Below are 25594 nucleotides of genomic sequence, written 5' to 3'. Positions count from 1 at the left end.
TATTGCATACAATTTAGCAATCTTTTTCTCTCCATCTTATCTTTTCTGTTCTTGTTCTTTGACATCCAATCCTATTCCTTCTTCTTCATCTTCTATCCACCTTATCTTCCTCCTCTTTTCTTCCTGTTCTCGTTCTTTTATCTCTTACCCCATCCTCCTCCTCAACCCTTTTCTCTTCACCATATCTTCCTTCTCTTTTCCTTCCTGTTTTTGTACTTTATATCTCTTACCCTTTCCTTCCTTTTCTTCCATCTGTCTCTACTCTGCTCCACTCTACCTCATCATTTACAGGATGGCGTTCCCTCCCCCTGGCGAGCTGGAGTATGGACCAGCCCATGACTTTACCAATGAATACCACAGCCTCGGTGGTGTGCGGCCTCCGATGATGGTAGAAGGGGGCTACGGACCAGAGGATCATGGCGGCCCACCCGTCGTGGAGGACTATGTCAATGGTAAGGTCACAAAATTGTGAGGGGAAAATGATATCTCTTTCATTTTTTTCACTTTTCCTTCCAGAATTTTAATATTTTCATGACAAGCACCTTTTCTATCGGGCACATTTTAATATTGCAGCACATATGGGAAAAATAAAACAGGACACATAAAATATTCAAGGCAAGTCTAAGGGACACTGAGGCCAATCGATACGGCATCCAACCATGGCCCTGGATTGATTTATGCCCTTTCATTCTTTTTTGTGTGTCAGGTTAGAGCTTTGAAATTCATATTAAATGCATGCATCTTTTAAAATGAAAATATCACTCTTATAATGATAAGAAAGTGTCAGTGTTCCAATGATCATTTTGCAAAATGCAATAACTTTCAAACTAGAATACATCTATAGGACTTTAAGCCCGAGATTTTCCTCAAAAGAGTTCTATCATTTATGAACTCCAATATTCTTGAGTTCAAACAGAGGAGGCCATGTTCTTTATGGTTGAGGTTGAAATCCATGGTCTGGTATGGCGTATACCTGGCTTGATCTGCATTAATGTTTTAAGAATGTGCACAGCCTCGACGACGGTGGTGAGAACCTCAAGCCCAGGTTAAATGAGAGTCCTCTCCACAGTTGTGATAATGGGTATCCACCCTTTCCTTTCGTTCTTCCACCAGGGAGTCACAGTCAACTTCACATAGGGAACAGTGGGATGTACCAGGAGCTCCGGAGTGTGATGGTGGACGGGGGCGACAGGTTTGGGGTCTCCACCATCATGGCTGATACGCAAGAAGAACTCGTCTGGGTCGGAAACCAAGGGGTGAGTGAAGACAGCAATTGTTTCTAAAGCTAATGATGATGATGATGATGATGAGGAGGAGGACGGTGATTATGATGAGGAGGACGATGATGATCAATTAGGATGATGATGATGGTGATGGTGATGATGGTGATGTTGAGAATGATTTTGAGGATGGTGTTAAGAATGTTCATCGATGATGATGATGATGATCAATGATGATGATGATAATCCATATTATGACGATGATGTCATTTTGACCCTGGGTAGTCACCTTAGCTTCTTATGTTATCCCATTAGGCCCTACACAACTTCATTTTATTATAAATCTCCTCCATTCTAAAATACTGAACAATCATCCATTTGTCATTTACCCCAAGGGTCACGTGACATCATACTACGGCTCCCAGATGCAAAAGTACACATCATTCCAGGTACACCCGACCAACCCCATCCGAGACATATCCACCTTCCCTGGCGGTGTCCTTTCGCTCTACAGCAACGGCCTCCGCTGCAATGCCAGGCAAGGCACGAGAGTGTTTGATTGCAAGTAAGTCCAGGGTCCTGTTACACAAAGTTAAGTGATTGATTGTAGGTCCGATTTTTTTATGATTCAATAGATACATTGTGGTCAATGCATTCAATCGTAGAAATTTGTTCTAAGATCATTGCCAAGCTTAATACCGGTCCAGAAGAAATTGTAAAAAAAAAAGAGTGTTTGTTGAACAATTACTTTGCAGATATGAGACATAGGCAGCACTATTTCTTCGGTGCCTGTCCAGCAGTGATGGGGTTGTCAAGGTCAACATCTTGACCTAAGGTCATCATAATATTGCAAGAGCAAGATCATATTTCATAAGACTTGGACAAAAATGTATGTACAGTGGACAGTCATTTGATTATCAGAAATTCAACACTACTTCATGTACTATATTGAACTTAGTAATACCAGCGAGACTGCTTGGAGCATTCCAATTGTTTTTGTTTTCAATTATCCATCATTAAAGACACCTGACATATCTTCATGTGGCTTAGTTTGAACTCTTTCCATATGCAATCACATGAAGGATGCACTCGATTTGATATTTCAAGGCACCACACCAACGTTTTTCTTGGTTAGCCCGATCGGTCCACCAAAAATCATCAGTTTCATATTTTTGGTGGCCCGCAAATCAAATTCGGTGGCCTGCAAATCAAATTTGGTGGCCCTGAAACAATAGAAAACATTACAAATTATCAAAACTTTGGTAGCCCAACAGGGCCACCAAGTCTTGGCTTTCACAGAATTTTGGTGGCCCGACTCTCAATTTTCATGTAGGTTTCCCTGGGCCTCTGGGCTATTGCTCAAGTCGAGCCTTGGATATTTACTAAAATTCCTGTTGAAACACTGTATACATGTACATTTACCGGTATGTATATTTGTGCTGCTCTAACTGATGATGAAAATGTGCAATGATTTCCATTTAACAGGAGTGAGGACTTTCAGAACATGCAGAGCATGCTGGTATTGAGCGACACCCGTCTTCTTCTGGGTGGGCATCAGGATCGGTTGGTGGAGGTTGACCTGGGGTCGGGGGTTCAAACTGTCACCCACCCTACCGATAAAGTGGGCGTGGCCATCATGAGACCCGATCAGAGGTTCATCTGCTGCGGGGAACCATCGGGACACGTAAGATATTTTCTTTATTATCATGTTATGGAAAAATGCATGTATTATTGTATATGTATAAAACAAATCTAAAATAAACTCATGGAAAGGTGGCCAGTTCTTACTCTACTTTCTATTTGTGACAATTAATTGCTAAGAAATTTTGTTACACTTTGAAAGCTTGTTATCCTTTATAGATGATATGACAATCCATTGATTATTGTATCCAGTCTGTATCAGTTTTGTGACATAAATTGTGTTGATTATTCCTTTATATTATGTTGATTTTGAAGAAAGGAACCTTGCGGAGGGGTAAAAAGAAAGAAAAAATGATGAATTTGCCTCCTTTACTCCAGAAGATTTTGACTATTCTATTAACATAGATTGCAAGTAAAAATTGCTGATATGTTCTTAATGCATATTCTTTACGCGTATTCACGATATAGGTTCAGCTAAGAGATCCAGCAACCATGAAGATTGAGCATACATTAGAAGCCCATCGAGGTGCTCTCTCTGATTTCGATGTCATTGGGAACCAGCTCATCACTTGTGGTTTTGGAGAAAGGTACGTACACTTTACCTTAAACCAACTTGAGGATCAGTTTGACCCCCCCTACATGGAATTCATGAGTATGATGTATGTATTGTGACAAACTTTCAGAGAAGTTTTTGTAACAAATCTTGTGCATCTTTTGGTATCACGTTGTAAAAATCAAACACAGAGTCACTGCTAATAGAGCATAATTGTTTCAGAATTTGTGTACAAACAAGTTAGAAATATCAATATTATGCAACAAAATAAGTTTGTTGTAGATATACACATTTAGAAGGATCAGGGCACATCAAGTTTATTTAAATTTTTCTATAAATGTTTAATATATTATTTGTAATGCGTTACATACATTTTGCGTTCAATTATATGATTTGTGGAGAGATATTGAATAAAGACTTAAAAATGAAAATCAATATTCATATTGCTATCAAATAATGCTTATTTTCCAATAAATTTTTACTTATGACTTTGCATTGATTCATCTAATATGAGTTAAATAATAACAGAAATACAACTACAGCAATCTAATTTGCATTATCGTAAATTATGAATTACAAAATTATTTTAAACAGAAACATGCAAAGCTATGTTTTTCTTGTCTTTGCCTAGTGTAGGAAGCCTGAGTGTTGATACAGTGTAGGTTCCTAATGGTCTTTGACCTTCAAGCAATGTTACCCATAGCCCATCTTAATGTTCCAATAGAACCATCTTATACTCAGTTCTGTTGTGTCTTGCCTTTCTTTGTGGTAGAAATCCCAAGTGTTTATAGATTCCTAATGGTCTTTGACCTTTGAACCATTCAACCCATGGGCCCTCTTCATGTTTCAATAGAACCTATCTTGTGTTCACTCGTGTGTCTTGTCTTTCTTTGTGGTAGAAATCCCAAGTGTTAATGGTCTTTGACCTTCGAACATTCAACCTATGGCTCTTCTTCATATTCCAATAAAAACCATCTTATACTCACTCTGTTGTGTATTGTCTGTAATCAGATTAGTAACCCTGAGTGTTGATAGGTTCCTAATGGTCTTTGACCTTCGAACCATGCGACCCATGGCTCCTACAGAACCTACTTGTATCTTGTACATACTCTGTTCTGCTCTGTTCTGTCTTTCTTTAGGTTAGGAACGCTGAGTGTTGATAGATTCCTAACGGTCTTTGACCTTCGAACCATGCGACCCATGGCTCCTCTTCATGTTTCAATAAAACCTATCCTGTGTTCACTCTTGTGTCTTGTCTTTCTTTGTGGTAGAAATCCCAAGTGTTAATGGTCTTTGACCTTCGAACATTCAACCTATGGCTCTTCTTCATATTCCAATAAAAACCATCTTATACTCACTCTGTCGTGTTCTGTCCTTCTTTAGGTTAGGAACGCTGAGTGTTGATAGATTCCTAATGGTCTTTGACCTTCGAACTATGCAGCCCTTGATCCAACAGAACCTACTTGTATCTTGTACATACTCTGTTCTGTCTTTCTTTAGGTTAGGAACGCTGAGTGTTGATAGATTCCTAATGGTCTTTGACCTTCGAACCATGCAGCCCATGATCCAACAGAACCTACTTGTATCTTGTACATACTCTGTTCTGCCCTGTTCTGTCTTTCTTTAGGTTAGGAACGCTGAGTGTTGATGGATTCCTAATGGTCTTTGACCTTCGAACCATGCGACCCATGATCCAACAGAACCTACTTGTATCTTGTACATACTCTGTTCTGTCTTTCTTTAGGTTAGGAACGCTGAGTGTTGATAGATTCCTAATGGTCTTTGACCTTCGAACTATGCAGCCCATGATCCAACAGAACCTACTTGTATCTTGTACATACTCTGTTCTGTCTTTCTTTAGGTTAGGAACGCTGAGTGTTGATAGATTCCTAATGGTCTTTGACCTTCGAACCATGCGACCCATGGCTCCTCTTCATGTTCCAATAGAACCCATCTTCCTGCGTTGCATGGCTACCTACGCAAACAGGATCATCATCTTGGATCAGGTACTTTGAACGAAAACATTTGCAAACATTTCATTAAATTCTTTGAATTTACTTTACGTTATTAGTAAAAATTGTTCTTGTTTGCTTCAAATTCATAATATTTACTGTTGGCTCGGATAAATCCTGGGACAGATGTTCATTCATGTTCTCAAGTAAATCAACATTTTCATTTTTTGTGGTACATTTCATAGTCTTTATTAATTTATGATTTCCAAGAGACTTACATATGGGAATAATGTATGCTGTTCATATTATTTGAAGGAACATAGGTATTTCAGGTTCAAAGTCGGTGTAGTTGTTAGTGTCTTGGGTATAATTCCTTCTGCCTGTCCTAATGTAGCACCTACACCAAATATGGTTTAAAGAAATGATACTAATCATGATCCAAATAGCATAATATAAGTCCTATGAAATGCCATCGTTGGCTTTAATTCATGTTCTGTCCTATCAATCAATTCAAGAAAAATAATGCGTAGCATATTGTGTCTTTATACAGGATTCCCAGCCCATCAGGGAAATTATTTTACATTTTTCCAGTCAGGGCAAAATCAGGGAATTTGATAAAAAATACCTCAGATCAGGGAAAAATGCCTCAAATGAGGGAAAAATCAGGGAATTTCGATCAGCCCAAAAGTCGAAAGCACGGTAGTCAGTCAGACTCTTATATTTTGTTGCATATCAAAACAACATCCATTTAATGACTGGTTATGGTGGTAATAATTAGTTTTACATTATTGTTTTTATACTGAAAATACATGTAATTCACTGCAACAACTTAGAAAACATGCCAAACTGGGAATGGGTTGAATATTTATCAGGGAATTTTTAAACTTCATCAGGGAAAAATCAGAGAATTTTGTTTTCTTGAAAAGCTGGGAACCCTGTTTATATTCTTGTCTTTATCACCCAACAAATTAATAATTCCATGTTGATTTGATATCCAATCTATGGGATTGTTTGAACACAGATCACTAAGGGCATTATGGTGGTCTAGTGGTTATGACACCGGTCTATTAATCCAGAGGTTGTGGGTTCAAATCCCGCTCGGTCTGCCTGTGATTTTTTTCACAGCAGCCGAGCTCTTACATGTACTTCACACAGCAGTAGCGTGTGTTTATACCCTTGTGTTATTGTTGGAGACAAAATGATTAATATCTTATTTCTTAACATATTTTGTGTTTTCGTCATGGAATACTTCTACTGGTGATGCTGACCATCAAATCTTCTCTATGTAGAGGTGCTGTGCCTCAGTGGATATATGCCCCCAGATTTTTAACCACTAGGTCCGGGGTTCAAATCCCACCGCAGCATTCATGTCCTTTTGCAATGCGTTTATCTACATTTACCACTCTTGTATGTATGACTAATGGGTTGCTGCAAGAAACTTAGGATCAATTGCAAGTCTATTTTCGATTCCTAAATCAATCATAAGTTTTGAAATTAATTGTGAATTTGCTATTGATTGCTAATCGGCTTCAGTGAAATCTGATTTGCAACCGTTAAAATTAATGTATCACTTGTAGACTTGCTACAGAATATTTGCAGTTGATAGCAAATATTTTCTTGCAACACCCCCTAAGAAACTTTGTATCAAAGGGGAAGTTCACCCTGACTCAAAAAGTTTATTGTAAAAATACTAGAAAATATAATAAAAAACAATGGTGAATGTTTGAGGAAAATCCATCAAAGATTAAGAAAGTGATTGCAATTTGATTTTAATTTGTGATGTCATTTCTGAACAGATGCATCATTCGATATGTAATTCAGGAATTCAATTTTTGATGTTTCATGAAGACTGAAATATTTTTATCTTCCAGGAGCAGGGCCCCGTTGCATAAAAGTGCCGTCAATGGTAACTTGCATGGAATCCTTGATTATGATTGGCTGTTGATCAGCGTTACCATGGTAGTTACCATTGGATGGCAAAGTTAAATAGTAACTTTTATACAATGGGGCCCAGGTGTGAAATGATTTGTCTGTTTACATACTGAAGATACAATAAAAACCATCTACAATTTTTTTTCAAGAGAAAATGGCATTTCCTTGATTTTTGTAATTCAAAGCTGCTCACATACATGTATGACATCACAAATAAAAAATCAAACTTTTCATAACTTTTTTAATGTTTGATGGATTTTCCTCAAATCTTCCACAATATTTTTTGCTATTTTAACAATTGAATTTTGTCAGGGTGAACTTCCCATTTTTAGTGCGATATACATGTAGCATGTTATTATTATCATTTTTTCCCCAGAGTGGTCAGTTTCAGATCCTTGACCCTGGTGGTCTGGTGACCCCTGACATGATGCTCTTGTATCAGGTCAACATTGCGGGTGATATGGTCATGGACTTCGATGTCTCCAGCAACAGTAGCTCTTTGGTGTTCGGTGACTCGGGAGGTTAGTTTTATCAGTTTGTTTGTCTTTTTTAATTTTTTATTTGTATTGAAGGCACCTTGTCTTATACTTTTCATTGGGAATTTCACACAAATTGGATGAGACCTTACTTTAGGTAATTAGTAAATGTATATTAGTAAATCTACTCCCAAAGATTATATCCTGAAATTTCATCCCATTCCATGTTTGAGAATGTACATAATACAAACAAGACAGAAATATGCAGGTATTCTATTTTGACCAGGCACCCGATTAAACTATTTTGATGTTAAACTGATAAATTTAATCCAATGAAACACATTTTTAGTTTATATCCCTTACACCACAACCGTTTTGTGGCCCAAGCATTAAGATAATCTAGAAATGAATTTGAAATAATGATATGCACATTTTTTTTTGAGGGGGGGGGGGAGGATTTACTTAAAACTAAAGATAGACTTTAAATTCCAAACAAGTACATTGTCACATGTAGCCATTAGAGATATATATATACATGTATTTATTTTATAAAGTCTCTGTTAATGTTTTTTTTTATTGTATACATGTAGGTTGTTGTCATTTATGGTCAAGCAGTAACGAGGAGGTCACATTTAATAACTTCTCCACTGAAACTGAGTTTGCCGAGCCTGTAAGTAATCCTATATATTGTCCTTTTAAACATGTTCAATAAGACAGAAGAAGTTTCAATGATCCTTATATGTATGATGGAAAAACTGAATTAATTTTTTTAAAGGAATACCGTACATGACCTACCAATAATTTCAAAGGAGACTTCCAACATTATGTTTTTACTGATTCATTGAAAATGTAATTTGCTTTTTTCTTTTGTTTAAAACTAAAAAGTATAAAATATGTGATTCGCTGAGAATATACTTAGAAATCTGAATTTTCTCTCTTCCATCTTAACTGTTCTCTTTCCTTCCCCGTTCATTCTTCCTACACAACTTCCCGTCACAGTTTATCTTATTTACATCAAGACTCCACAGAGTATTTCAGTAACTGCTTAATTATGTAAACACCAACTAGAGCACTTAAATGTAGGTTGGCTGGTGACCCTCTTCATGTCACTTTCTCACGAGCTCACACATTAGCTGGCGGTAGAACCTTTACTGTGTCAGCTTCAAAATACTGGAATAACTTGCCACATGCAATTAGACAGTCTCCATCACTAGCCTTTTTCAGAAAGGCATTATAGAAGACCAATCTTTTTTGTACTGTGAAGATTATATATTTCAATTCAATCAATACATTGTAAGCGCTTGGGGGGCAATGGGAAAAGTACATAATAAGTAATAATGATAATAGTAATAATAATATTACTACTACTACTACTAATAATAATAATTCTTTCATTTTATCTTCTGTCTTTTCTTGTCCTATATTCACGTAGGTTGTACCCATGCACCCTATACCTTTCAGTGATGATCTGGCATATTTCGCTACCATCCCCATGCCTTACTGTGAAGAGGAACCACTCCTATCAGATTGGCCTGCTGACTTGTGTAGAGTGAACATGAGGTAATGATAAGGGAATTCCCCTAAGCAGGGTAGGGGATTCCCCTCACTCGCTTGCAGTTCTACGACCTTGTGTCAGTAGCCAATTTAGATAACATTTTCAACAAATTATGAGGAATACACAGTGCGTCCCACAAAAAAAGAAACCAAGATTTATCGATGATTTATCATAATTTAATCATAAATACAATAGACAAATGACCTACCAATGTAAAGCTTAGAATCTCCTCTTTTATCTGAAATTACTTAGATTATTCCTCATTCACGCATGAGTGAGCAAAAACAATTTGAAGAAAGGATACCAAAAACTCATTTGGCGGGGGGTATCTGAATTTCAAAAAGAAAACCACATGCCTAAAAAGTTCAATATCTGCTCTTTTATTTCATACCTTATTCACAGAAAATGAAGTAAAAAAGTCATGTTCCTTCGAAACAATGCTTGCATTTCCATAATTTCATTAAATAAACCGTTTTCACCGGTTTTCCACAGATGCTATCGCATGGTTAAAAGACTTAATGCATGGCTGATCATCAACAAAACAGAGTGTCGAGTGAGTCTGAATGCCAGCCTGTAAAACCTCTTCATTTTATGAAATTATTAAAATTCAAGCCTTATTTCAAATCACCAGAACTTTGTTATTTCTTGACCATTTTTTGTAATTGAGGTATCATATTAAAGAGCAAATATTGAACTTTTTAAGAATGTGGTTTTCTTTTTGAAACCCAGATTCAGTCCGCCAAATGACTTTTTGGTATCTCCTCTTTAAATTGTTTTTGCTCACTCATGCGTAAATGAAAAAATAATCTAAGTAATTTCAGATGAAAGAGGAGAATCTAAGCTTTACAATGGTAGGTCATTTGTCTATTGTATTTGTGATTAAGTTATGATAAATCTCGGTTTCGTTTTTTTGTGGGACGCACTCTATATGTAACCTCTTCAAAGAAATTTATAGTACTGCATGGCACATATACTACTTTTTACTTTTAAAGGTAAAAGACAGTAGTTGCAGCAAATAATTATTTCATGAGAAAGTCTTTAAAATCAAGGTTAATTGCCACAATATTATCAAAGCTCTAGATCTGGTACATTGAAATAAACTTATCTTTGTAAGATCATGAAATCTTAGCTGAAAACCGATAATTCAGATGGTCACTAACACAGGAAAGCATATGTAGAACAGTGTATTGATATTGCTCGGAAAAATACCCAACATTTGATGGAATTCCATGCTTATTTTGCTCATTTCTCAGCAATTACGCATTTTCTTCTAGAGCCACTTGGCACATTTTTTATTCATACATACAAACACTTGGGTGGTAATTTTATTGGATTCTGTTCAAGCTCATTTTGAGATCATTACCAAAACTGGTATTTGTCTTTAAAGGACAAGTGCACCCCAACAAAAAGTTTATTTAAATAAAAAGATAAAAATCCAACAAGCATAACACTGAAAATTTCATCAAAATCGGATGTAAAATAAGAACGTTATGACATTTTAAAGTTTCGCTCAATTTCACAAAACAGTTATAATGCACATCCTGGCTGGTATGCAAATGAGGAGACTATGACAAAATCCACTCACTATTTCTTTTGTGTTTTATTATATGAAATATGAAATATTCTATTTTTTCCTCATTGTCAAGTAATACAACAATTTATTCCTCCCTGAACATGTGGAATTAGCATTGTTTAATACTATATGGTTCAGTCAAGTTGGTCCTTATTTTCAAATCTATAAAAAATGAAATTTTGCATAATTCAAACAATAAAAAACAAAAGAAATGGTGAGTGATGGACATCATCGACTGACTCACCTATTTCTGCATATCCCTTTTTTGTGAAAAATAAGCGAAACTTTAAAATGTCATAACTTTCTTATTTTACATCCGATTTTGATGAAATTTTCAGCACTATGCTAGTTTGATTTTTCTCTTTTTATTCAAGTCAGCATTTTCCTGGGGTGGACTTGACCTTTAAAGATTGGGGGCACAGCAAAAAAGGTATTAGTCCCTGGACTAATCATTATTATTCTCACATCCTACAGGCAACCCCCGCCCATTGATTCGGAGATCCTTCGCAGCATGAAGCTGGTCCAGTTCATCGGTTACGCTCCAAACACCGGGGGGAGACGGAGGAACCAGGTAGCTTACAAGGACGTCACAGGAGGAAGCAAGAAGACGGGCAAAGATACAGTACCGGAGAGTCCCTCTGGTAGATGTTAGTGGAACATTTCTAAGGCCCAGGGGGAGGGAGGGGGGGGGGGTAGGGGAGGGGGTGTTCATAAGCAGTTTGTAAGTTATGCATAACTTTATGAACCATAGGAATATGTGCTAAAGTAGTTTGTGCAAGTCAGGAAATGCAGGGATATATCAATCATTCAGCACAAGAAGTTGTGCGTCATTTACAAACAACAGTATAGAACTGCCCGTTTCTCTGAAGTCGGGTTTGATTTAAACTCTGGTTTTAAGTTGTGGTTTAACTATGGAAAGCCAGTTGTTAAATAAATCTGTAACAGTAGAGGTTCGATGTATCAGCTCATTTGACTCCCAAAACATTATCAACTGCCTGGGAAGGATAAGTATGACAATTGTCTTCACCATTAAAGAATTAGTAAAGAGCACAGTAAACATGAGAAGCATTCACTGTAAACAAAATTTTGAAACATTTGGCTTCCCATAATTTTAGCACAGAGTTAGACCATGGCCTAAGTTAAACCTGACTTCAGAATACGGGCCTAAATGACTGGAAGGCGTGGGGGGGGGGGGGCAATTAAGGTAATTAAACCAGAATTCAGAATATGGGCCTTTGTCATTAATCCTAGGATTGTATTGGTATCAGAAAGATAGAAGGATTTTTTTTTTGGTATATATTGTGTATCACAGCAGAGGACCCATTGATGTTCATGGTTCCCAAGCCTTACAGGAAAGTAGAGATCAAGTATTCCAAGCTGGGCATCGATGACTTTGACTTCAGACATTACAATCGGACAAACTTTGCTGGCCTTGAGCCCCACATTCCAAATGCCTACTGCAACTCTATGCTACAAGTAAGTTATGGGCCAGGGGGACCGTTTCATAAAGCTTAGTAATTGATTTCTTTGGCTGAATATTATGATTAATGGTATGTAAAAATAAATGCAATCAATCATAGAAATAAGCCCCATTATCAATCTTTAAGCTTCGTGTAACCTCACATTCTAAATGCCTTTAATGCAACTCTATGCTACAAGTAAGTTGTGGGACCTGTGACATAAAACTTAGCAATTGATCGTGAGGCGGACTTTTGTAATTGATCATATGGAATAATCAATACATTCAATCATAGAAATCTGCCGCATAATCAATTGCTAAGCTTTAAACTATCTTACATTCCAAATGCCTTTACTGCAAGTCTATGCTACAAGTAAGTTACAGGCCTTGTTACCTAAAGCTTGGCAATTGATCGTGAGGCCGATTTTTATAATTGACCGTATTCAATAATAAATGAATTCAATCATAGAAATAAGCCCCATTGTCAATCCATAAGCTTTGTGTAACCTCACATTCCAAATGCCCATTGCAACTCTATGCTACAAGTAAGCTATGGGCCCTCTAACATAACGCTTAGTGATTGATCGTGGGGGCTGAACTTTGTAATTGATCATGTGGAATAATCAATGCATTAGATCATAGATATTAGCCCCATAATCTCTAAGCTTTAAGCCATCTTACATTCCAAATGCCTCTACTGCAACGCTATGCTACAAGTAAGCTCAGAAGGTTATTTTTTTGTATTCAATCATTAGGTAAAGAATAATTTCATAGTAGGTAATTTATATCCTGTGTAGCCGGGTTTTGGACATATGAAGTATTGCAATTAGTATTTGTTTGGTTTCGTCTGTGCCTGGGAGCCAAAAAGGGTACTGATTCGCACCAGACCACTGCTCCGGGTTTCCCCCTTTTCTGATTTGAATAGTGTAGTGGATTTTTCACATGTAACATAGCCTATGTAGCATAGTCAGTGAAATAAACAAACATACATGTAACTTATAATATAAATAACAATGCTTTTTGAGGAATGACCTGTACTTCATATGCAGGGACCGCTCAAAGATTAGCTTATAGCTGAAGTGACTCCTTTGAGCAAAAACTGGCTATTTTATTATTATTATAATTTTTTTTTCAAATCATTTATTTGTAACTTTAATATACATGTATTTCATTTCCTCACAGGTATTATACTTTGTGGAGCCCCTTCGCTGTGCACTGGAAACCCACACATGCTGCAAGGAGTTCTGCCTGGCCTGCGAAATGAGCTTCCTCTTCTATATGTTTGACTTGTCAAAGGGACAGACCTGCCAGGTACCCATTCATCATTTGCTTACAATGGCCCGTAATATTCTGAAGTGGGGTTTAATTTCAACTCTGGTCTAAAGTTGTGGTTTAACTATGGAAAGCCAGTTGTGACATCAATCTCTAACAGTAGAGGTTAAATTTATCAGCTAATTTGATTCCAAAACCATTAGTACATGTGTAACTGTTTAGGAAGGATGAATATGATAAGTTGTCTTCACCATTAAAGAATTCGAAAAGAGGACAGTAAACATGTGAAGCATTCAATGCAAACAGACTTTTGACACATTCGGCTTCCCATAACTTTAGCACAGAGTTCGACCATGGTCTAAGTTAAATCTGACATTAGAATGTGGGCCAATGTGTTCATTTATTAAGTATAAATGAAAGTAGTTGCAGTAAACATTGATCTTTATGAGAAAGTCTGTAACACCATGGTTAATTCTTATTATATCCCTTACTTAAGATTGTCGCATTGAGAGTGTACACAAGAAGAAAAAGAAGTTTTACTACAAAAACGTTTGCCATGAAATAGTTCATTTTCCTTGCTGACAACACAAATAGTCCATTCTTTCCCTAGGAAAAAATGAACCACACGGTTTTTCGCCCCCCCCTCGATTCGCGAGCTGGGCGACACGACGTGCTAGCAGAGCTAGCCATGGCCGGTACGCGCTGCATGCATGCCACGGGAAAGTTTCGGCGAGCTGCGCTGGGATGGTATGCACCACTAATCAAGTGCGCTTGCACTTGCAGAAACTGCCATCTTTTGAAGATCATCGAGAGTTTTCGATTGCTTTATTCTGCAACTTCATACAGGATAATTAAATTGTGAAGAAGCATAACAAGGTGAGTCAATTAAGATCCGATGTAACTAACGTTAGCCGGTCAGTGCGTTGCAATTTGACTTGAGTGAAAAAGCAGCAGGAGCGCAGCGGACCTTTTATCAACCGGATTGGAGTCGGGTAGAAGCCGCGCGCAGCCTACCCAGGAGCTGGATAGCATTATCTCAGGCGCTAGGTCTAGACCGTCTGTTTTTAAGCCAGGACGATCTAACGTATTGGTCCAGATTGGTTTCTCAACAGTTCTCACTTAAAGAAGGGATATAAAAAAATATATCGGGCGTTTCCCTTGAAAGCATAGTGGGAATTATTAATCCTCGGTTGGACTGGCAATATTACTATTTTTCCCTCGGGGCTTTGCCTTTCGGGAAAAATAGTAATTGCAAGACCAACCTCGGATAAATATTTCCCGCAGTACTTTCTCAAAGCTTGATATATTTGTACTGTACCGTATGTCTAGATACGGTACAGTTCTATAAACAGAACATTTTAAGGTCATGAAATATAAGCTGAAAAATGATCACTTACACAGATAAGCACATGTGGGACCGTGTATTATGATTGCTCGGAAACAAACCAGACATCTGGCTGGTCTACCATGTTTATTTTGGTAATTTCTCAGCAATTACACAATATCTTACAGAATCCTTTGGCACATATGTCTTGTTTATACATAAAGACACTTTGTTGTCACTATATTGGATTCTATCCGAACCCATTTTGAAATTGTTACAACTGGCTTTTAGCTTTGATTTTATATATATCTTTGTTGACCAGGCAAGTAATTTCTTGAGAGCATTCCGCACCATTCCAGAGGTTTCTGCCCTTGAGCTCCTCCTAGGTGATGCTGAGGAGTCAACAGGAAAGGCCAACTTCCCTCGTCTTATCCAGAGCTGGAACAGATTCGTGCTAGCCCAGATCCTGCAGGTAATCCTTTCATATTTATTTATTTATTTATTAATTAATTCATTCACTCATTCATTCATTCATTCATTCATTAATTATTTATTTATTTATTTATTTATTTATTTATTTATTTATTTATTTATTTATTTATTTATTTATTTATTTATTTATTTATTTATTTATTTATTTATTTATTTATTTATTTATTTATTTATTTATTTATTTATTTATTTATTTATTTATTTATTTATTTATTTATTTATTTATTTATTTATGTATTTATTTATTTATTTATGTATTTATTTATTTATTTATTTATTTATGTATTTATTTATGTATTTATGTATTTATTCATTTATTCATTTATTCATTTATTCATTTATTCATTTATTCATTTAAAAAAATCATTTATTTATTTATTTATTTATTTAATTTTTTCAAATTTATTCATTCATCCATTTATTGATTGATCCATCCATCCATCCATCCATTTATTTATTTAATTTCCAAGCAAGATTATAACAAACATGACAGGTACAATAGAAACATTACCAGAGAAATATAAAATTGAGCACCAGCCAATGCCTGTGGATCACCTAAAATAATTCATATTGCTATCTGTTTGCTCTTTTATGAAAATCAGCACTTCCAATCCTGAAAAATGATGTGAAAGTGATAAAACATGTCTAAAAAAAGTGCAATGAATGCTTCACTTTATTCAAAACCCATGTCATTTTCACCAAAATTTGGAAAGGTGTAAACATTAAAAAATGGCCACTCAAGTGCTAATGTTTTAAAACAATCAGCACCTTTTTTTAATCAAATGTGCTTTAAAAAACACCAAAAATTGCTGAAAAGGCTTTGAATCTATGCGAGGAAAAAATTCAAACCACTATTGCATTTATTCAAACTAGAGGTCATATTTTATGTTATACTTCTTGAGTTGTAGAGGCATTGAAAAAGTTGGTCCATGGTTTATTTTCAGCTAGTTTGCTTTGTAAAATAATGCAATAATGCAGTTAGAGTGCAGATCATGGAAAAAATTAGCTGATACTAAAGATGATTAATTATCTTTTCATTTATTGTGACATTAAGGCACATATAATAAAATATGCACAAATCATGATGTGCACAGATATTACTATGGAACGTCCTAACTCAAAGTATTGCTCTACCAACTGAGCTACATGTATCATGTCTCTGCCTTCTAAATTCACCAGGAAACATCTGATCCAGCCACAGACGAGGATGAAGAAGAAGAGAGTGAGGTCAAGAAAGAGAAACCATTAGCTCACCTTGGAGAAAGGGTCTCCCGTCTCTTTGAAGCGAAGGTTGATAACACCAACGCCTGCAAGGTATGCAGCAAGGAGACCGTCCGAGAGGCATCCACCATGGTCGTCACCCTCACCTACCCGGAAGCTATCGCCGCAGGTAAAGATGAGTTCATTTTTTTTTTGTGGCAAGGACATCGGCAGACAGGCATCTTCTGTGATAAACAAGTCAATTTGTTTTAATGATTTTGCGAGTGGGTAAACTGTGGTGTCTTGTATCCAAAGGAAATGGTTTGAGAGTCGCCCACCTTCATTGTCACGCTTACTTTAATACCCGGAAGCTATCGCCACAGGTAAAGATGAATAATGATAAGACTTACAATGAAGTTGAAGTGAAACATTGTCTTCAGTGCTCTATAAGGTGTTGCATATTTTATTTATGATATTATACTTTTGTGTGACTATTTAAAATCAATATTTAACTTCTGATTCCAGCTGCCCAGGGAAAGGAAGTGAAGGAGCAGAGCTTTGTGTCAGTATTACAATGCAGTATGAACATAGAACAGTCCACACAGGCCTGGTGTGACGACTGCCAACGATATCAACCATCCGTAAGTCATCGCTATTAGGTACCTTGTCGAAAATCAGAGTGCTGTCTCTCACGCAGGAATCCCACAAGCGGCCTCTCATTACCAATTATATGACACCATAGATAGATCCTTGTCATTTGATTTGTTGGTCGATATCGATCGTTTAGCCCATTTTAAAATGACGTCATCAACCAAGCAATTTTAGATCCATTCAGCGTGCAATTTTGGATCCATACGATTTTGTCCATTGCACGCGCGCACCCAGACTGCAGGCACCATAGTGTTTGCAGCGCGCATGTTGTATGTACGCGATAATCAACGCCTCGTTGAATGGATCATTTCATCATTCACCTCATGAAGTATTCTGGCAATTGCTCGAATGAAAAGAACATTCATTATTTGTATATTCCCACACTCCATCATAAGCAAAAGAAGTGGGAATACAGGAAAGATGCTATGAAAAGAGGCATAGTGCCTTTATAGTGGGATCCATGCTAAAAGGCACAGACCTATGACAAGATACCTAAACAATCTGAAATGTTACCTAGAAACCAAGATGTACCCAAAGATGACATCTGGTCCTGGGTCCCATAAACCAAAGGTTAGCGATTGATTGTTGCTCGATTTTCACAATCGATTGTACATTATAGTCAATGCAATCAATCATAAAGATATTCTTCTACAATGGTTGCTACGCTTTGTGTTACCTGCCCTTGGTTGTGAATTTGAATAATGGAGGGAAATGCACAAAATTGATTGTATTGATGCCAACCGTTACATACTCTCCATGTTTATTCTTTTATTGTTCTTGATAACTAGCAACTGTTGTAGCTACATCTAACTACTTGTACAATACTATGACTATTTCATTTTAGAAGTATGACCTTACAAATAACTTAAATCAAAGAAACTCTTAAAACTATGTTTCTCTCTTCAGGTTGAAGCTTGACAAATTGACAAAGTATTTTTTTTGGTCTTTTGAACTAGATGCAAATCCGGAGCTACAAGAGACTGCCGGATGTCATCACAATCAACTGTAATCTAGAAACTCAGTCGGATGAGAACTTCTGGAGGAAACAAGAACAGGTGAGTGGAGAAATGTCTTTTTATTATACGCCCGTCCTAGGCTGGACGTATTATGGTATCACGCTTGGTGTATGTCCGTCCGTCTGTCTGTCTGTTCGTTAAGTTTTCCTTGTAAATGCGATAACTTCGGTTTGACTTAACCTAGGCTTGGATATAACTTTAGTTTAACTTAATCTAAGCTCATATAATTTGGTTTGTATGATGTAGCATGGATCCCAGGAAGCCTATTGATTTTTAGGTCAAAAGGTCAAAGGTCAAGTAGCCACCTTTCGCTTTTCTTGCTTGACCAATAACTCCATTTTTCCGCGTTACAGGCAGGCGTATAATGTGCTCGCCCTAGCGACTCTTTTGTTAAAGCTAAGAATAAAGTCAGGGGATGGTGTTCTGATGAATTGAACCTGGGTTTAACCTTAGACTAAACAAAATTCTTGTTGACAAGACCAGTCCTCCAGATTTCATGTGATCTCCTTTTATGAAGTGTCTGGGTGGACAATCGTCATATGACATGACCCAATGACTTGTCCCGAGCGTGAGAAATATGAAAACGAAGTCCACCAGTTTTCGTGAACTCTTATGTCTGGCAGGGACAGAATTAAAGAACATGTGCCATGTTGGGTGTCATATTTAAAACAAACATTACTTGTGTGTGTAATTAGTTCAAATATATTCCTGATATTAATAATGTGCCTCGGAATTGAATATTACTAGACAGATGTATATAAAGATGTGTAAGCCATATAAATTTTATTATCATTATCATCATTATTATTATTATTATCATTATTATTATTATCATTATAATATTGTTAAATGTTTTTATCACAGTTATGTGGAGTAAATTACGACCACCAGAAAGAGACGGCACAGAGTCAAGTGAAGGCTTGTCGTTATGGATTAAACTGTACAAGGGCGGATTGTAGATTCAGGCACGACACCCCGAGTGCTGAGTAAGTCTACATCAATTATCTTATTAATTTGTATTTTTTGTTTAACTTTCTTATAATGCATTTATTACGCTGCACTCATCCCAGGCGAGATAAATGGGTACCTGGTAGGAATTATTCTTGAAATACTTGTGCCCTGTAAAGGCTTTCAGAGATAAAGCCAGGGTTTGTTTGTTTGTTCTTTATTCATTCACGGTTGAAAAACATGCATATATGGTTTATTTGAATATTTATGTCATTTATATTTTCTGATGTTATGTTTTATTTATTGTAATTATTGCATTATAAATTTTGTTGGAAAAATGAATAAATAAATGAATGAATGAATGAATGTATATACATTTACATAGTTGCCAGCAATCCACATTAAGCTGTTTTGCAGCAAGGCAGTGAAAAGAAAAGTTGCCACACTCATCAGATATATAGCGCTTATATAAAGCATCCTAAAGAATATCTCGGAAGTCGTCACTTTTAGCATAGTCTTCAGGAAAATTATGGTGGTTGAGTATTGAGTATCTTATGGAAGTAGCCTTTATATACATGCACGTAATTTTTTTAAAGATTACTGTTATACTGTAGTGCTCAAAAGTTAGTGAACCCCACCAGAAAATGAACAAAACTTAAAGGCCCGTATACTGAAGTCAGGTTTAACTTAGACCACGGTCTAACTCTGTGCTAAAATTATGGGAAGCCAAAAGTGTCAAAATTTGTATTAAGTTGTATGTTTCTTATGTTTGCTGTGCTCTCTCCCGATTCATCGATGGTGAAGACAATCATCTTTTTATACTTCCTAGACAATTATGAATGATTTGAGAGCCAAATGAGCTGAAATATGGTATCTCTACTGTTAGTGATTTATGTAACAATTTGCTATCCATACTTAAACCACAACTTTAAACCTGAGTTTAAGTTAAACCCGACTTCAGAATACGGGCCAAAGTGTACAAGTTCTACCATGTTTTAGATATTTAATTGTGAAGTCAGGTGGTGGTAAAATAGTACATTCAATACAGTTTGTTTCTCTGGGCTTGCCCAACGTTGTAGTGTTGTTGTCTACACTCAACACTCAGCATGAAGGAGTGCATTTTGTGGTGGGGTTCATAATGAGACTTTTAAGCACAACTGTACACTTGTAGCGGAGCAAAAGTATGAACATCACTCTTATCCTTTGGTGTTGTTATATGCTTGTAGCAGAGCAGAAGTTGAGATGACGTCTTGGTTACCTCTGTACATCAAGATTAGACTTTCTAAAGATCGCAAGGTTGAAATCAAGGAAATCAAGCCTGAGGTATGTTTATATACTGTTTGTTGAGATGGGCAATACATCACTTGATGAGTGATATGTCATTTAATTAACACTTACAGTGAATTGATCAAAATAAAGTTGATGTTAAATGTCTTTTCCAACACTTAGTAGGTGTGGATCAATACAGAGTTCATTTTGTATGCTCTTTCTTAGTTAGGGTGTCACGTTAGAAATTGTAAAAGAAATCAAAGCAAGTTTTGTTTCCACTTTCATTTTTATAAGCCTATTGATTTTGAGGTCAAAGGTCAAGGTCACAGTGACATGTTTTCATCCTACCCGTCTGAAGTCCTTGTAAACGCAATAACTTTAGTTTAACTTAACCTATAGGCTCATATAATTTGGTGTGTATGATACTAGCATAGATCTCAGGAATTCTATTGATTTTTAGGTCAGGCAGTCAAAGGTGAAGTCGCCACCTTCCACTTTTCTTGCTTGACCAACAACTCCATTTTCTGTTCGACAGGTGGGCGTATTATGTGTTCGCCTTAGGCGACACTTTTGTTTTAACCTAAGATTAATGTCAAAATATCTTGAATTTAGTTTCAATTGATAGAGGCAATGCTAGTTAATTGACACCACCCTAAATATATTAGAAAATTACAGTATAATTTTCCACATAATGAGTCGTCAGTCTCACATACATTTTCATTCTTGATCTATTGCTGCCACGATCTGTCTCCAAATGATTGTTGAAAATCTCAAGAACTTGTTTTGATTGATTTACTCTACCAGGGAGATCGGGTAGACGATATCGATGATGAGGGCTACGTGACCTACTACCTTCATGCCAGCGTGGGTCATATCCGTGACCCCAGGTCAGGGGGCAACCTGGTTGCTCATGTCAACGTCGGCAAGACCTACCATAAAAGGAAAGAGGTATGTTGAAATTCAGAGTTGATTGATTTTTGTGGCATGTCTGGCAATTTTAAGGTGGGCCTTCTGCACAAAAGTTAAGTCCTCGTGTCCTGTTGTAATGCTATATACAGAATGGTGATGACAATGATAATGACGACGGTGGCAACGACGAGGATGATTGTGGTGGCGATGGTGATGGTGATGATGATGATGATGAAAATGATGGAAGTAATGATTGAAATGATGGTAATGATGATGATGCTGCTGCTGCTGCTGCTGATGATGATGATGATGGAGATGGCGATGGTGATGACAGTGATGATCATAATGATCATGATACAGATGATGACTATAATGATGATAATGATGACGACAATTGCAATGATGATCTTGGTAATGATGATGATAGTGATGATGTTGATGATGATGATATTGACTTTTTTTCGATGAAATCAAGGGTGCAGATAACGATGATTCTCATTCAATCCTGGCATGAAATATTTATTTAAATTTTTGAAATAAATTTATTACCAAATCTCATTATCCAGACGAGTACAGGTACTTTAACAATACACATACGAACAAAAAACATTTGGCGACATGAGCGAACTAGAGAAAAATCATGGTTAGCCGCCATCAATGTTATCGATAGTTTAAACAATAATCTAAACTAAATCGCAATATTTGTACATCGAATTCAGTATTAATTAGACTCATTACCGATTCAAATTACAGTGCATTTATCCCATTCCCCAATTTCTTCATGGACTAATGCTTATTTTTGTCCTTTTTCCCTAGGGTGTAACTCACATGCAATGGTATATCTTCAATGACTTCTCCATCCAACCTATTGATAAGTTTGATGCTACTCAATTCAACTTGGACTGGAAGGTCCCCTGTGTGCTGTACTACATGAGGAACGATTTAACAAGCCATTATGACATCACAAGTAAGATGGCTTCCTTATTCCATTATGAAATTAACATGAGTAACCAAGCGATGATATGAAATTGTCCACATATGAAACTGATCGTGAACAAGGAAAAGTCAGTTGTATTCATTATAATTTAGTAGCTAAGATGTTAGTATGCATTTTAATGGAACTCCTCAAAGAGTAGGTTACTCTCCAATTTCTTCCATATCCATTAAAAATACTCGTATGGGATATAATCCCACTAGCTTCTCTACGTTACATAAAACCTACAGAATAATATTAAAATATGTTGCATCACAGTTTAGTTATATATATATACCCATCTCATTTTCTAGAAGACATGAAGTTTTATATAAAAGCCAATTGTTAATCAATTTCATAATTGTTTGCTCAGCTTATATCTTCAGTTGCTCTGTTTAATATCTTTCTGAATAGTTTTGTATGAAATTTTAATTTTCCTTCGAAAGCATAATAACAATTTAAAGTTTATGTTATGTTTAATAATGTACATATTACTTTATACGCTTTATGTATACTCTGCAGTTACCAACCCTATCATAGCCAGTTGTCTGCAGCCCAGTGGTATCTCTAAGGGTTCAGGGTTCAAGCCTCACATGACGTTCACACCCCTCGGTCAAGATGAGGTCATCGGTGAAGGGTTCCTAGTTGGCTTGGATGCTGAGTTTGTCTCCCTTAATCAGGTAGAATGGCTATAAGTCTATGGTGATTTTACTGTGTTTTGTTAAAAGTGAAGTTAGCAGTCATTGATACTTTTGTGATGATAGTGATAGTGGTAATGATGACGATGACGATATTGATGATGGGGTGGTGATGATGATGATGGTCATGATGATTGTGATGATGATGATTGTGATGATGATGATTGTGATAACGATGGTGATGATTATGATGATGGTGATGATTGTGATGATGATGATTGTGATAACGATGGTGATGATTATGATGATGGTGATGATGGTGATGATGATGATTGTGATGATGATGGTGATGATGATGATGATTATGATAGTGATGGTGATGATGGTGATGATGCTGGTGGTGATGTTGATGATGGTGATGATGTTGATGATGATGTGGATGGTGGCAAAAGGGGCGGTGATGGTGGTGGCGGTCGGGGTGCTGGTGATAGTGATGATAGTGGTGGTGTTAGGAATTATTTATGTTGAAGTTATGGGAAGTTGCCTTATCAAAGTCCTTTTTTGTGATGATAGTGATGATGACGATGATGATTATGATGCTGATAATGATGAAGATGAGATGGCGATGATGATGATGATTGTGATGATGGTGATGATGATGATGGTGATGATGATGGTGATGATGGTGATGATGATGATGTTGATGGTGATGGTGATGATGGTGATGGTGATGATGGTGATGATGATGATGATTGTGATGATGGTGATGATGATGATGGTGATGATGGTGATGATGATGATGATGACGATGATGGGGATGATGGCAGTAGGGGCGGTGGTGGAGGTGGCGGTAGAGGCACTGGTGATATTGATGATAGGGGTAATGTTAGTGGTGTTAGGAATCATTTTATTTATTTTGAAAGTGTGGGAAGTTACCTTATCAAAGTCTTTTTATTGTCCATCCCTCAAATCAGTTGCTCATGTTTTTACTTCTAGGAAGAGGCAGAGATCCGAAGCGATGGAACCCGCTCTACGATCAAACCCAGTCAGATGTCCGTGGCTAGGATAACATGCGTTAGAGGACAAGGCGACCTCGAGGGGGAGCCCTTTATCGATGACTACATCTCCACGCAAGAGCAGGTGAGGGATACAGAGCAGTTGAAGCTCTCTGCAATGATCTGGCCCGTCTTACAAAGAGTTACGATTGAACCAATCTATCGTAACTCTATGGAAATCCACCAGTGTCATAATTTTTTTCGACAGGAAATTTGCAAAATGCCCTTTGTAAACAAAGGAGAACACACCAAATTGTTAAGTAATCAATGAAGTTATGGATAAACATCCATATGTAGACAAATTTTTGTGCAAACATGCATTTCATATGTTGACTTTGCTGGCTTTCCATAGTTACGATTGATCGGATCAATCGCAACTCTTTGTAAGACGGGCCCCAGATTTCATCCAGTGGTAATGTATTTCTGCTAGATATTTGTTTCTCTTTGAGTGTCACGAGAACCATACAGCTCACAATTTGCCAATTAGTTTCCAGCCTGTTTGTGTAGTTGTACGTTGCTTTACAAACCGCTTGAAGAAAGAGGCTCCACAAATATGAGGAGTTTTGTGTAATATAATATCAAGCCACAATATGAAAAAACCCAGGTATCACCTTTGTTGTGTGGGAGTTGTTGATCTCACTTTTTATAATAATAATTATAATAATAATGGATATTTAGAGTAGCTAAAAACAAAAAGTACCATAGCGCATACAAAATATGAATAATAATTTAACATTTGCAATAATAACCACTCTCAGTCATTCGAGATAAAATGGGAGATTAATTATTGAGGAAAAAGATATGTCTTAAGGGAAGATTCGAAGCCAAGAATACTGGAAGCATTTCTTATTGGAAGAGGGATGGCATTCCAAGTCTTGGCAGCTGCTACAGCAAAACTTTTTCAATATAATATGAATGCTATAGAGCAGTAAGTGCTTTCATGAGACCTCTGAAATCTTATACCTGTAGGTTCGTTTCAGTTGACTTAATGATCTTGTATCACTTGTTTGCAGGTTGTGGACTATCTAACACGCTTCTCAGGTATCAAACCAGGCGACCTGGATGCAACAATATCATCCAAGCACCTCACCACCTTGAAGGCAACGTATCTCAAGCTACGCCACCTCTTGGACATGGGCGCCACCTTTGTCGGTCATGGACTGCGGAAAGATTTCAGGGTCATCAATCTTTTGGTGAGTCACACAACAGTGTGTCTTATTTAGTTACAGTGGCCCTTATTCTGAACTTGTGGTTTAGTTTAATCTCTTGTGTAACGTTGTGGTTTTACTATGAAATAGCCAATTGTGAGACTAATCTTTAGCAGTACCGGGCCCCGCCTTACAAAGAATCTAATTATCTGATCAATCTCAAGTATATGGAAATCCATCAATGTGACTATTTCCTTAGAAAACCTGCTCGATGTCCCATGAAAACAAAGAAAAGCATACTGAATTGTCAAGAAAACAGTGAATGTATGAATATACAT

The 25594-nt window shown here is 36.8% G+C and overlaps 1 protein-coding gene across 1 annotated transcript; it reads left to right on the top strand.

Moving 5' to 3' along the window:
- Positions 1–272: 272 nt before the first annotated feature.
- On the top strand, positions 273–25331 carry LOC129274960 (PAN2-PAN3 deadenylation complex catalytic subunit PAN2-like). The gene is made up of 23 exons (XM_064108920.1): positions 273–452; positions 1114–1256; positions 1616–1785; positions 2706–2904; positions 3330–3448; positions 5276–5420; positions 7675–7819; positions 8365–8444; positions 9207–9334; positions 11377–11549; positions 12215–12378; positions 13544–13672; positions 15280–15429; positions 16629–16839; positions 17175–17290; positions 18257–18355; positions 19181–19302; positions 20491–20587; positions 21338–21481; positions 22259–22409; positions 22938–23095; positions 24050–24193; positions 25122–25331. Exons 1-23 carry the CDS (start codon positions 293–295, stop codon positions 25329–25331), a joined length of 3357 nt encoding a protein of 1118 aa, XP_063964990.1. The 5' UTR covers positions 273–292.
- Positions 25332–25594: the final 263 nt, after the last annotated feature.

This window comes from Lytechinus pictus, chromosome 13 (genome assembly GCF_037042905.1).
Source record: "Lytechinus pictus isolate F3 Inbred chromosome 13, Lp3.0, whole genome shotgun sequence".
Classification (NCBI taxonomy): Eukaryota; Metazoa; Echinodermata; class Echinoidea; order Temnopleuroida; family Toxopneustidae; genus Lytechinus; species Lytechinus pictus.
The sequence above is the reverse complement of the archived record's forward strand: the minus strand, read 5'-3'. Positions and strand labels throughout refer to the sequence as shown.